The sequence below is a fragment of the Tachyglossus aculeatus genome, chromosome 1 (assembly GCF_015852505.1).
Source record: "Tachyglossus aculeatus isolate mTacAcu1 chromosome 1, mTacAcu1.pri, whole genome shotgun sequence".
NCBI lineage: Eukaryota > Metazoa > Chordata > Mammalia > Monotremata > Tachyglossidae > Tachyglossus > Tachyglossus aculeatus.
In genome coordinates, this window is record NC_052066.1 from 61262374 (window position 1) to 61277633 (window position 15260).

At 41.7% G+C, this 15260-nt stretch overlaps 1 protein-coding gene across 5 annotated transcripts in view; it reads left to right on the forward strand.

Moving 5' to 3' along the window:
• Positions 1-15260, forward strand: part of PLD1 (phospholipase D1) — a 279106-nt gene that overhangs the window by 201076 nt on the left and 62770 nt on the right. For all 5 annotated transcript variants that reach the window (XM_038748912.1, XM_038748905.1, XM_038748940.1 and 2 more), the window contains 2 exons: positions 3639-3752; positions 10700-10810. In XM_038748912.1, the coding sequence (XP_038604840.1) occupies positions 3639-3752; positions 10700-10810 (225 nt within the window). The remainder of the gene's footprint in view (positions 1-3638; positions 3753-10699; positions 10811-15260) is intronic.

Consider the following 15260-nt stretch of genomic DNA (forward strand, 5'->3'; position numbering starts at 1 on the left):
TGTACTAAGCACTTGGGAGAATGCAGTATAATAATAATAATGATAATTGTGGTATTTGTTAAGCGCTTACTGTGTGCCAAGCACTGTTCTAAGCACTGGAGGAGATACAAGGTAATCAGGTTGTCCCACATGGAGCTCACAGTCTTAATCCCCATTTTCCAGATTCATTCATTCATTCATTCATTCAATCGTATTTATTGAGTGCTTACTGTGTACAGAGCACTGCACTAAGCGCTTGGGAAGTACAAGTCGTGAGGTAACTGAGGTCCAGAGAAGTTAAGTGACTTGCCGAAAGACACGTAGCTGATAAGTGGCAGAGCCGGGATTAGAACCCATGTACTCTGACTCCCAATTCTGGGCTCTTTCCGCTAAGCCACGCTGCTTCTCATAGCAGAATTGGTAGATACATTCCCTGCCATAAGGTGCTACCAGTCAAGAGCGGGAAACAGAAATGAATATTAATCAGTAAATTAGGAATATGTACATAAGTGCTGTGGGGCTAGGGGTAGGGAGAATAAAGGGTATAAATCCAAGTGCAAGAAGGGAAGTCGGGGAAGGCGTCTTGGAGAAAGTGTAATTTTTAAAAGGCTTTGAAGGTGGGGAGAGTGATCATCTGTAGGATATGAAGTGGGAGGAAGTTCAAGGCCAGAGGCCGGTCATGGGTGAGGGATGGGCAGCGAGATAAAATGAGATCAAGATACAAAGAGGCAGTCGGCATTAGAGGAGTGAAGTGTGCATGCTGGGTTGTAGAAGGAAATCAGAGAGAAGTTAGGAGGGGGCAAGGTGATTGAGTGCTTTAAAACTAATGTAAAGGAGTTTCTGTCTGATGTAGAGGTGGATTGGCTAGCACTGGAAGTCTGGGGTAACCTGGACTGAACGGTTTTGTAGAAAAATGATCTGGGCAACAGAGTGAAGTACGATTGGAGTGGGGAGAGACTTGAGGCAGGGAGGTCAGCAAGGAAGCTGATGCAGTAGTCAAGGCTTGATAGGATAAGTGCTTGAATTAACATGGTAGCAGTTGGGACGGAGAGGAAAAGGCAGATTTTCATGATGTTGTGAAGGTTGAATGACAGGATATGGTGACATTGAATATGTGGGTTGAATGAGAGAGTTGAGTCAAGGATAATGCCAAAGTGACCTGCTTCTGGGACAGGGAGGTTAATGATTCCGTCTACAGTGATAGGAAAGTCAGGTTGAGGACAGAGTTTGGGTTGGAAGATGAAAAGTTCTGTTTGGGACATGTTAAGTTTGAGGTGACAGCAGGACATCCAAGTAGGGATGTGTTGAAGACAGGAAGAAATACAAAACTCCAGGGAAGGAGAGAGATTAGGGCTATGGATGTGGATTTGGTAGTTGTTTGCATAGAGATGGTAACTTGAAGCCATGAGAGCAAATGAGTTTTCTAAGGTAGTGGGTATAGTGGGAGTGGGAGTGGAAGGGGCCCCAGAACTGAAACTTGAGGAACCCTCACAGTTAGGGGGTGAGAGGCAGAGGAGGAGCCCTCAAAAGAGACTGAAAATGAGCAGCTAGAGAGATGGGAGGAAAACCAGGAGAGGACAGTGTCAGTGAAGCTGAGTTTGGATAATGTTTCCAGGAGAAGGGGGTGGTCGACAGTCTCAAAGGCAGCTGAGAAGTCGAGGAAGATTGGAATGGAATAGGGACGCTCGGATTTGGCAAGAAGGAGATCACTGGTAACATTTGAGAGGACAGTTTTGGTGGAGCGAAGGGTACAGAAGCCAGATTAGGAGGGGCCATAGAGAGAATCGGAGGAGAGGAAGTGGAAGCAGTGGATGCAAGCAACTCGCTCAAAGAATGGTAAGAGGGGGATGGGGCAGTAACTGGAGGGAGTCATTCAAGTAAGGGTATTTTATGATATGGAATACATGAGGATGAAAGTGGTGCAGAAGAACCTATTGGAGAGTGAACAGTTGAAGATGGCTGTCAGGGAAGGAAGAAGCAAGTGGGCAAGTGTTTTGATAAGGTGAACAGGGTTGGGGTCAGAGGTACAAGTGAGGACGTGGATTTTGAGAGGAGGCACGAATGCGCATTAGAACCCACTACCTTCTGATTCCCAGGCCCGTACTCAATCCATTACGCCATGGAGAGGGTCGGGGGACAGAGGTTTGAAGAGGGAGTTAAACGTCTGAAACAACCAGCTAGGGCAATGTGCATGGGAGTCGATAAGGATCTGAGAAATTACATTGCTGGGCAAAGGAGAGGGCAGAGTCAAAGCAGTCAAGGATGAAGTTGAGCTAGACAGGATCAGCCTGACACCTGGATTTTTGTCAGAGTGCTCTGTGGCTCCATGCAGAGGAACAAAGGAAATGGGCTGTGGAGGTGACCCAGGGTTGTGGGATTATCATTATTAGTATTATTATCATCATCATTATTCTATTATTATCATTATGTAACCTCTATGCCTCAGTTTCCTTAGCTCTAGCATGAGGATTCAATACCTGTTCTCCTTCTCCCTTAGACTTTGAGTCCCACATGTGGACAGTTACTGTGTTTGTGTCTAGTCTGACTGTATTGGACCTGTGCCAACTCTTAGCACATAGTAAATGCTTAACAAATCTCACTATTGTATTATTGAGTGAGAGCAGCTGCAGCCCCTGCCTTACAATCCATTGAGGATATTAAGAATATAAGAAGATATTAAGAGTTCCACCGGTCCACAGGGGCCAAAAGAGCCAGAACAAGAAAAGTGCAACTAACTGGAGAAGGAACATGGCGTAATGGATGGGGCACGGGCCTAGCCTAGGAGTCAGAAGGTCGTGAGTTCTAATCCTGACTCTGCCATGTGTTTGCTGTGAGACCTTGGGCAGGTCACTTCCTTTCTCTGGGCCTCAGTTACCTCATTTGTAAAATGGGGATTAAGACCGTGAGCCCCACGTGGTGCTCAGGGACTCTGTCCAAGCTGACTACCCTGGCTCTACCTGAGCACTTAGGGAACAGTGCTTGGCACATAGTAAGCACTTAACAAATTCCATTATTATAATTATTATTAGCTTTCTCTAAGTTCCCACTCTGGAGCCTCCCCTGCACCCCTACTCCTCTTCCTAAGTCTTGCCTGGTAGAAAAGAAAATTATCCACTCTTAAATGACTCACCGGAACAGTGATGTTGGCTTTTAATTGTTTTACCTGTTTGGCATTCCCACTCCGTTTCAGTCAGTCAATCATATTTATTGAGCACTTACTGTGTGCAGAGCACTGTACTAAGCACTTGGGAGAGTACAGTATAGCAATATAACAGACACATTCCCCACCCACAAAAAGCTTACAGTCTAGAGGAAACAGAGATTAATGTAAATAAATAAAACTACAAATATGTACATAAGTACTGTGGGGTTGGCAGGTGGGGTGGGTAAAGGGAGCAAGTCAGGGCGATGCAGAAGGGAGTGGGAGAAGAGGAAAGGAGAGCTTAGTCAATGTAGGCCTCTGGGAGGAGATGTGCTTTCAATAAGGCTTTGAAGGAGCGGAGAGTAATTGTCTGTCAGATATAAAGAGGGAGGGCATTCCAGGCCAGGGGCAGGACACAGGCAGGAAGTCTGCAGAGAGATAGATGACAGAAATCCGGAGAAATCTAGACACTCTCTCCAATGTTTATGTCTGTATCTCTTTGTTTTTTGGTTTTTAGATTATGAAATCAAAATATCGATCACTCTCCTATCCATATCTGCTGCCAAAATCCCAAACCACAGCCTCTGAGATCAAACATAAAGTACCCGGGTCTGTTAATGCCAAAGTACAGGTAGGTTCCAGCTGGCGCTTTAATCTAAAGTGCTTGTTAGGGGAGTTATCGTTCTTGGAATTTCAGTATGCGTCTGTTTTAGATGTTGTGCCGGAGAAGGATGTTTTGAGATCTTCTTAACTTGACCTTTGAGGATTTAATGAAACAGCTGCTTCGAAAGCAATGTTGTTTTCTCGTGTGCTTGTTATTAACATAGTAGAGTATAACAAAATTAATATCAGGTGTAACCAACCCATTTGTTGTTTTTAAGTCTTTCACGTTAGAAACGTCTTACTAGTTGCCTGCTTTGAAAAAAACACTTTTATTCGTGAATACAAGCTAATCATGTTGGACACAGTCCATATTCCAGATGGGGCTCATGGTCTTAATCCCCATTTTACAGATGATGAGGTAACTGAGGCACAGAGAAATGAAGTAACTGTGTTCACTATGATCAACTTGTACCCACCCCAGTGTCACAAGCCCCAGCTTCCTACCAACCAGGGCCTTCCGGAGTTACTTCTCCGTGGTTTTCTTTCCCTTTGGATTTATGGACCTCTAATCTTCTCATGATCTTTGGACCTCTGCCCCTCTGTGTGCCTCTGTGACTTTGCCTTTTCCCCTCACCTCTTCATTCCCTCCTCACTCTCTCCATCTCGATATTCACCTCCTGACTCCTTACCATCTCTCTTTGGGTTGTGGAGAGATGGTTAATAATGGTATCTGCCTTCCCCACTGCTTTGATTCTTTCTGTTTTCTCATTACATCAGGGCAAAAGGGGAGACAGATTTTAAAATAAATGATGGATAGATCTGCTTGCAAATATGTAGGTATGTAAGTGTACATTTTTCATGGACCGGGTGAGCCTCAGTGACACATAGTAGAAGTCAAACCACTCCTCTGATCACCAAGTTTAATGTGAAAAGTTTTTAACTTAGTTTTACCAACGTGGAAGGGAGTGACACCTACAAACTCTCATTCTCTCCACCAAGGGTCCAATACCAGCCTGTGGTCAAAGGAACCTGTTCTGCCAAAGCTTCTTCTCCCTCTTGCTTCTCTCTGTGTCTCAGTGTGCCTCTGTGCTGCCTCAAAGGAACTACCTTTTATCTGCTTTAGGCCTGGCAGCTGTGGCTCTATGTGGCAGTCATTGATCGTTTCAGGCCCGTTACTGGGTAGAACAGGGAGAGAAAGCCCCACCTTCCCACAGGGCAGCAATCACCTGCCTCAGGTAGAGCCCCTCAGTGCCTTTGCAGAATCTCTTCCTTGTTGTTCCTGGGATCCAGAGTCATTAATAAGGCAGTTTATTGTGGGCTCACCACACCCAGCGCTTAAAACAGTGCTTGGCACTTAGTAAATATTTACCAAGTACCGAAAAAAAAATGCTATCTCTCCATTCAGTCTTTGTCCTTGTTTTTGTGCCTCTGCACTGGTCTTTCTGTCTGACCTTGTAACTCCCTATTTCTCTGAGTCTGATTGCACTTCTCTGTGTTGTTCTTTCCCTTTGGATTTATGGACCTCTAATCTTCTCATGATTTTTGGACCTCTGCCCCTCCTCTGTGCCTCTGTGACTTTGCCCTCTTCCCCTCACCTCTTCATTCCCTCCTCACTCTCTCCATCTCGGTAGTCACCTCCTGACTCCTCACTGTCTCTCTTTGGGTTGTGGAGAGATGGTTAATACTGGTATCTGACTTCCCCGCTGCTTTGATTCTTTCTGTTTTCTCATTACATCAGGGCAAAAGGGGAGACAGATTTTAAAATAAATAATGGATAGATCTGTGTGCAAATACGTACATTTTTCATCAATCAATTCATGGTACTTACTGAGCACTCCTATGTGCAGAACACTGCACTAAGCACCTGAGAGAGTACATTAGAGTAGGTAGACATGAATTCTGCCCTCGATGAGTTTAGAACCGAGAATACTCTGCCATACTCCTCCTGGAGAGAAAATGTCACAACTAAAACTCCCAGTTAAGTCATGGCCTTTCCAGAACTCATAATATAAATTTCTTCAAGAGTGGTGAAGGAAGGAAAGGAATGTGGGAAGTGAAAGAGAGGTTGTCAGTTTTCGGGGTGGGAGGATAGTAGCTTTGTCAACAGTGATAGGAGATTTAGGAAAATAAATTTAAAAGGAAAGATGAAGAGTTCTATTCTTGAGATACAGAGTAAGATGTCGGGCTATCCATGTGAGTGTGACTTGCATCCATGAGAAATATGACTTGCAGGACAGCATCAAATGTTACTTGAAATATTCACCTTAAAGGTAAAGTACTTCTGTGCCTCAGTTGCCTCATCTGTAAAATGGGGATTAAGGTTGTGTGCCCCATGAGGGACAGGGACTGTGTCCATCCTGATTACCTTGTATCAAGCCTAGCGCTAAGTAAGCATAGCGTATAGTAAGCGTTTATCAAATACCATTGCTATTGTTATTATTTCTCATTCAGCAGCCCAATATAATCAAAATCCCTTCTAAAGACAAAGACTTAGTCTTTGCTGAAACATAGTTTATAAAATTTTGTTTTGTATACTTTGCATAGAGTTGCATAGAGACCCATTTCAGTGACTAGATTTCAGAAGCAAGAGCCACTGCTTAAAGACAGGAGTTCATTCATTCATTCGGTTGTATTTATTGAGTGCTTACTGTGTGCAGAGCACTGTACTAAGCGCTTGGACGTAGTTACTGACATAGCCTGCTTTTCAGTAGGATAGAAGGAAATCATTTTAAATGTGAGGATGAATTCCATCAAGTGGGAGTGATAACTGAATAAAGAGGGAAGTGAAAGAGAGTGGTGCTAAAGATGGAGGAAATTGCATCACTCCTAAAAAGAGATTACAAACCCAAAGGGTTTTCTGTCTTTATGCTTTGGAAAATGATTCAACAGAATCATCATCACTTCAATCTCTAAATTGTAAAGCTGTTCTTTACACTAATTAAGGATTATGTGTGACAAAATATAAAATAAAATATAATTGATTACTTGATTTTTGTAGTTTGCCACGTTTTACTGACAGTAAAATGTTAAGAAGAATATGCTGGATTAAGTAATTAAATACACTTACATCAGGAACCCAAGAAGTGCTTCATTCAAAACCAGAGAAAATGTTGAGATGGACTATGAGCTAATCAAAAATCTATCCAAATTCACAGTAACCCTTTCCATCAGAAATTCTCATCTGAATTGTTGTTTCACTTCTATTTAATTGCTTTCTCTGCTTTCTCTTTCTATCCTAGAGATGTGACCTCCTGTAATGATCCACTGAAAAGGCATTCAATCTAAATGCATTCCACATGTGCTATTTGGCTATGGTTCCAATATCCTCACAGTAATTCAGTTATCTTTCTTTTTCCAATGAGCCACTCTTTCCTGTTTCCTTAGAATTTTGTGTATCTTGATCTGATCTTCACGCTTCCTAAATTTTTCTTTTCCACCAAGCAGATCCTATATTTTTCAAACCCAACTTTAATGTCCTTTCCTTTTCCCTTTGGTATCATTCTCATTTGCAAATTATAAGGTGGTTGGAAGGGTGCAACTTGCGGCAAAGTTTAAAAATATGCCCTCTTTATGCATTCCATGTATTATAGTGTGCATTATGAGGGGCATATTTTGAAAAGCAGTTCACTCTTTTAACAACAAACCTTTTGCATGGCCCCAAGCCCTTTCTGCTAGAAAGAGTGGCAGGGCTAGAAATACTAGATTGCAACTTAAAAAAGACTTTTACCTTTGCACCTCAGCCAGAGGGATGGGGGAAGCTGGGCAGCTGGATATTTTTAAATTCAAGAAAGAGGTTTTAAGACTTTCACTGGAACAGTCTCCCAAATAGTGCAATATTTGAAAAAAAAGTTCTATTTAAGCAAGAGAGACTAATACTTTGATCCATTTTGGATTTGAAGGAATACATCCAAGAGATTAGCAAAACTATTATGCAGATTCTTTTTCTTACTCTAGCTGGAGAGGATAAGATTTTGGGGGACTCGGATCCCGAACGTTAACTGGATTAATAAATAAAATCGTAATAATCTCATTTGGACTCTCTTTGATTTCTGAGGAATTGATTTAAGAGGTGGGAGTTCTTCACTCACTGTTCTGATTACATTTGCAGTGGTTGCATCTTATACTGTATTTCAAACATGATATTCAGTTTTTCAATCATTCGTTCAGCTAGTTCATCCTGATATATTTGCAGTATTTCCAACTGGATCTTCCTTTATGACATTTCATGGATTTGTCCCTTCCTCTTCAGTCAAACAACTATCCTCCTGGTCTAAATTCTGGTCATACATAAGGTAGACTATATTATTAACTCCTTCTTGCTCTCTCTGCCTCCAGCCCTTCCCCACTCCAATCTATACTACTCTCCACTGCACTGATCACTTTCTTGAAGTGTTGCTCAACCCATATTTCTCCACTTCTCAAACACCTCCATTGGCTTCCCACTACCCTCCATAGAATGCAAAAATTCTCTCCATCAATCTGTTTTTTTATCCACTCCTCCCTAGTCACTCTCTTCGTTACTCCAGAACTAACTTTGAATCAAAATCATGCTCTTGAACTGCCCATCTCCATCTCCTCATTCACGTTGTTGTACTGTATTTTCCCAAGTGTTTAGTACAATGCTCTGCACATAATAATAATTAATTAATAATTAAGCCTGGAACACCTTCACTTCTCAAATCTGACACCTCCACTCTCCCCGTATTCAAAGCCTTTTTGAAAGAGGCAATCCCCTACTCAGCCCTCATTTCCTCTTTATATTACATAAAATTTAAAATTGCTGTCTGTCTCCCCCTCTGGACTGTAAACCCGATGTTGGCAGAGAACATTTCTACCAACTCTGTTATTGTACTCTCCCAAGTGCTCTGCGCACAGTAAGCACTCAATAAATATGATTGATCGATTGATCAAAATCCTGGCTCTGTCAACAACAGTCCAAAGGGGTTGTGTCGGAAGGACCCGAGTTCTAACCTGAGTTCCACCACTTGTCTACTGTGTGACTTTGAGCAAGTCACTTCATTTCTCTGTGCCTCAGTTCCCTCACCTCTAAAATGGGGATTAAGACTGAGAGCCCCATGTGGGACAGGGACTGTGTCCAACGTGATTTCCCTGTATCTACCCCAGCACTTAATATCTGGCACATAGCAAGTCCTTAACAAAAACTGTAAAAATGGCTAAACCAATCATATCTCAGTATCTCATTCAGTCAGTCAGTCAGTCATATTTATTGAGCGCTTACTGTGTGCAGAGCACTGTACTAAGCGCTTGAGAAGTACAAGTCGGCAACATATAGAGACGGTCCCTACCCAATAACAGGCTTACAGTCTAGAAGGGGGAGAAATCAGGTTGTACCACATGAGGCTCACAGTCTCAGTCCCCATTTTAGAGGTGAGGGAACTGAGGCACAGAGAAGTTAAATGATTTGCCCAAGGTCACCCAGCTGACAAAGGGCGGAACCGGGATTTGAACCCATGACCTCTGACTCCCAAACCCGGGCTTTTTCCACTGAACCACGCTGCTTCTCTAAGTGGACTATAAGTTCAATAGTTGCAATACCACCTAATATGTTTTGTTTTGTTGCCTGTCTCCCCCTTCTAGACTGTGAGCCCACTGTTGGATAGGGACCGTCTCTATATGTTGCCAACTTGTACTTCCCAAGCGCTTAGAACAGTGCTCTGCACACAGTAAGCGCTCAATAAATACGATTGAATGAATGAATGAATATGTATAGCCATTCTAAGCACTTGTGCCTATGTTCCTTCAATTGTGCATTGTCATTAAATGTTTTGGGGTCTAGTACCCCATTATACTGTAAGTTCCTTCAAAGTAGGGAATGCATTTCTTCTTTCTCTTGTACTCCCCCAAGCAATTGATTTAGAGCTTCAGAATCAGCAGACATTCAATGGATTGATTGCTCGAAGTTAAGGACAAATGAGAAATTAATGATACTATCCAAATGTTTGGAATGGACAGTCTGTTTTGCTTTACTTGAGACATGTTCATATTGATTATATTTTTGGACCAATATAACCAATCTTGACTCCTACTACCAAAATTGAAGGTAGTCTTTTTTTGAAAATTGTTATCAGTCCATCAATGGTATTCATTGAGCACTTTGTAAGGGAAGCAGTGTGGCTTAGTGGAAAGAGCACGGGCTTGAGTCAGAGGATGTAGGTTCTAATTCTACCTCTGCCACTTATCTGCTGTGTGACCTTGGGCAAGTCACTTAACTTCTCTGTGCCTCAGTTACCTCATCTGTAAAATGGGGATTTAAAGTGGAAGCCAGTGTTTAGCCCATAGGAAGCGTACTTTCCAAGTGCTTAGTACAGTGCCATGCACACAGTAAGTGCTCAGTAAATATGACTTGTACTTCCCAAGCGCTTAGTACAGTGCTCTGCACACAGTAAGTGCTCAATAAATGCGACTGATTGATTGAATGAATTATTACTATTATGTGCAGAGCACTGTACTAAACACTTGGGAAAATACAGTACAACAGAATTAGCAGACACGTTCCCTGCCCACAACTAGCTTACAGTCTAGAGGAAAATGAAAAGCTTCAGGCAGGCTGGATCTAAATTATAGTCTGTGCACTTGAAGTGGTTTGTAATTTGAATGAAATCTTTGAGGGAAAAAAGTCACTTCATATATGTTAGAAGAAAGAAGAAAAGTATGCTTTTGAAATTTTCTTTGAAAATAGCCCATTGGGAATAACATCAATTTGTGTAATAATATAAAAGTATGATCTGTATATTAGAGACCTGAATGGGTACTTATTTAACAGCAAAACCTTCTCCTGGAAAGAAAGTCAACCAGAGCAGCCCATCCTGCTCTTCTTCCTCATCATGCTGCAGGCATCTACAGGTTGGATAAACCTGTGTCCATCCAGATTTCACCATATATTCTGTGGCATTTATTTCCCATCATTTTGGATGAAACCATGAAATCTTTGAATCTCCCAATCTTATCTTGTAGTTGCTCCGCTCTGCTGCAGATTGGTCTGCTGGGATAAAGTATCACGAAGAATCTATCCACTCGGCATATGTCAGTGTGATAGAGAACAGCAAGCACTTTATATATATTGAGGTAAGTTCAATAATATTCCACCGTGATGGGTCTGAGGTTTTTGTGCTCTGTTCCCCAAACGCTTAGTACAGTGCTCTGCACACAGTAAGTGCTCAATAAATACGATTGAATGAATGAAGTGCTTGTATGCGTATGTGCGTGTATTTTTGTGTGTGTAATCTCATTATGGGCAAGGAGTGTATCTACCAACCCAGTTATATTGCACTCTCCCAAGTGCTGTGCATACAGTAAGTACTCAATAAATATGATTGTCTATAAACTAAACATCTTTTATTTTCCACTCCAGTCCAGACAGTTCTTTATAGAACATTGCCTGGAGCCAGGTTAAAAAAGGTTTTTACTAAAGAAGATTGTTCCCTCATTCTTTCAGTCTATTTAAGAACAAAATACTGTTATCCAAGAAAACATTATGTTGTAGCAATTAGATATTACCAAGATTTAATGTGCTGATCTGTTTTTGAATAACATTTCTCCTCACTGGTTTTGGTGGCTTGAGTCCATTAGCAAACCAAAATACCAAAATATAAATAAACTATGTTACAGTCTTAAGTATTCATGGTTTTTTTTACTACAAAGTATTTTCTTTTTCTACACTTTATCAGTGCTGCATTTTGGGTTACAGTAAACAAGGCAACTATTAAATTCAGTAACTTAATGAGGTGGTGGCAACTTTGCTAAAGTACCCAGACATAAGTAAATTAAGATCCCTTCATCAGTCCAGGTATACAAAAGGAATAGAGGAGACGTGAAATCTAGTCAGAGCCCAAAACGCAACTACCTAAACCCTTCAAAGAGTTGTAAAACTCTGATAATTATTGTATTTATTAAGCACTCAATGTATGCCGAGCACTGTACTAAGCACGGGGCTAGATGTATGAGAATCAAATCATATCCAGTTAAACATATCTGCTAAGAAATAATGTAATGAGATGCAAATGAAAAGAATGCACAAGGAGATTCAAATAAAATCTGAAGCAGAGACTGCAAAACAAGACAGACAGCCCCATATTACCCTGATTAACCTTTCCCACAAAGATTAATTAGGGGAAAGATGACTCATGAATCAGCCCAGACCAAAACTCACAGTAAAGCAGTGCTTTCAGTCCAATCCCAGGGTCTGAGAGGGAAGAAATCTTTCTCCCTGCAAAACTTTCCATGAGAATTCTGATAATTTGGCTCCATGCAGGACAATCCTATGCTGCTGTGAAATATAATAAATCAGCCTCTTTGCCTAATGAGATATATAGTTTTCCCCCTTTCCTTTCCTATAACTCCCCTGCCAACTTCCAAAAGGAATTCTGTTTAGGTGTTTGGCAGTCACAGAGTTTTTGTCAAAGATTCACATCTGTAATACATGTATTGTCTAGTCTTATGCCGTGGAGTCATCTCCGACCCATAGCGATGCCTTGGACGTATCGCTCCCAGAACACCCCACTTCCATCTCTAATCGTTCTGGTAGTGTATTCATAGGTGCACTTATAGCACAATGTAAATGCAACGCTCTGCAAATTATATCGTTGTCCAACACATTTAAAAAAGACACCACTGATCAATCTCTCTGTGGGATTTGGTGAGTGCTTATGGTGTGCAGAGTAATCAGCGTGGCTCAGTGGAAAGAGGATGGGCTTGGGAGTCAGAGGTCATAGGTTCTAATCCTGGTTCCACCACTTGTCAGCTTTGTGACTTTGGGCAAGTCACTTAACTTCTCTGTGCCTCAGTTTCCTCATCTGGAAAATGGGGATTAAGACTGTGAGCCCCACGTGGGACAACCTTGATTACCTTGTATGCTCCCCAGGGCTTAGAACAGTGCTTGGCACAAAGTAAGCGCTTAACAAATACCAACATTATTATTATATTTATTGAGCACTTACTGTATGTACAAGGTAATACAAGGTAAAAGGATAAAAGGGTGTAGTCAGGGAAGGCCTTTTGGAGGGGATATGAGTTTAAGGAAGGTTCCATAGTCTTTAAGGGAGAGTCTTGTCCCAAGTTGGGGAAGCAGAAAGAGGGCAGAGATTCCTTTTAGACTATGAGCCTGCTGTTGGGTAGGGACCGTCTCTATATGTTGCCGACTTGTAGTAGTAATAATAATGATGACATTTATTAAGCACTTACTATGTGCAAAGCCCTGTTCTAAGACTTGTACTTCCCAAGTGCTTAGTACAGTGCTCTGCACACAGTAAGCGCTCAATAAATATAATTGAATGAATGAATGAACTGTAGTAAGGCCTGGCACTGTGCATTCTTTTGCCTCCTTGTCTCCCTTTCCATATGAAGCTATGGCTCAGAAAGAGCCACTTCCTTCTTAATGGCAGTGCACCACGCAGGCCTCTATTCGGCAAGTGACTTCCAGTTCTCAGCTGGGATGCAGCTTTGTTTGAGGCTTTGTACATATTGGTAATTTTATTTATCCCTTTGCTCTTCCCCCCTTCCCAGCCTCAAAGCACTTACGTACATATCCGTCATTTTATTTATTTGTATTGATGTCGGTCTCCCTCCCTCTAATAATAATAATGATGGCATTTGTTAAGCGCTTACTATATGCCAAGCACTATTCTAAGTGCTGGGGAGAATACAAGGTAATCAGGTTATCCCACATGGGGCTCACAGTCTTAATCCCCATTTTACAGATGAGGTAACTGAGGCACAGAGAAGTGAAGTGACTTACCCAAAGCCGCAGAGCTGGGATTCGATCCCATGACCTCTGATTCCCAAGCCCGGGCTCTTTCCACTGAGCCACGCTGAGCCTCTAAACTGTGAGCTTGTTGTGGGCAAGGAATGTCACAATTTATTGTTGTATTGGATTTTCCCAAGCATTTAGTACAGTGCTGTGCACATAGCAAGTGCTCAATAAATGCTATTGAATGAATGAATGAATGAATGAACCATGATCTCCCAAGAGGCCTTTCCCAATTAAGCCCACTTTTCCAGACTCCCTCTCCCTTCTCCATCAATTCTGGCTACCCAGAAGTTACAGCAACCAATAAGACTAGATTTCTAGTTCTCTTCGATTTATATTGGACAGTCATCTCTGCACCCCTGACAATTTTATTACATAATGATAATAATTATTGTAGTATTTTAAGAGCTTACGTTCTAGACACTGTGCTGTGTGGACTAAATACTTGATGAACAGATCAGACACCATACCTGTCCCAGACAAGGCTCAGAATGTAAGATCAACCGATTGCATTTATTGAGCACTTTCTGTGTGCAGACCACAGTACTAAGTGCTTGGGAGAATGTAATGTAGCAGAGTTGGTAGATATGTTCTCTTCCCACAAGGAGCTTGCCATATAGAGGAGGTAGGGCACACTAATGTATAAAGGCAAATACAGAATCTTTCAAACAGGCTAGCTGCCATTTTTCCTTTTATATCCCCAAGGGAAAGTGTATTTGCTCATCAGTTGTGACATCTGTGTAGAATGATAATAGCCTGTTTCCTTCCCAGTGTGTGTAATTTCAGATATTCCATAGATTTATACACATCAATGTAACACTGTTTAACAATAAAAGCAATCATTCAAAAATCTGAAATTATAAAGCAGTGATTCCTCAGGTGAACAAGTGTCATCATCTGGTTATCTTTTTGTAGACTGTGAGCTACTCTGGGGAAGGGAACATGTCTACCAACTCTGTTGTTTTGTACATAGGCACATAGTCCACTGCTCCGCAAACAGTAAGCACTCAAAAATACTATTGATTGATTGATGACAAGAAGTATTTTTACCTTGAGATATCCCAGGGATAGTTTTATTTTATGGTAATTCCCCATTAGAGCCCTTAAGCAGGCCCTTACGGGGAATTACCATAAAACTTCAACTTTTTCTATATGAAAAGGTGAAGTTAAACTGCCCTCTGATTTGAACTTGTCAATCATCTTGAAGCCAGCAGAAGTATGTCAAAGCTCATTTTTAGAATATCCACAAAAGAATAATCTTATCCTGCCAATGAAGTAAACCCAGAGTATGGCACAGTGCTTTTACTCAGACAAACTCAAACCTATTTCTTCCCTCATTCTCTGAAGGGACATCTCAGAGCTCCAAAAGTAATTTGAACAAACGCACATGGAATAATATGTATAATTATCAACTTGCAAAAGATTCCAGTGAGGCTGAATGTGTTATTAACTGGATAGATCTATTTACTTGGAGTGAGGGCTACTTGGGAACTCAAGTTTTAGTTCTTTGTCCACTCTCTTGATGCCACCAGGAGATTGAAGGGCAGCAGGAGATGTGGAGACCATTCTACCTACCTACCTTCCTTCCTTCAAGCTCTCTGGCCTAGGGACAGACACTCTGGCAGGTGCACTCTCTCTCCCTCTCCTCCTTTCCTTCTTTCCTCCTTTCCTCCTCTCTTCCTCTCTCTCCTTTTTTCCCCTCTCTTTCCCCTCCTCCCCTCTTCCTCTCCTTTTCCCTTTCCCTCTTCCCCTCTTTCCTTTTCCTTCTCC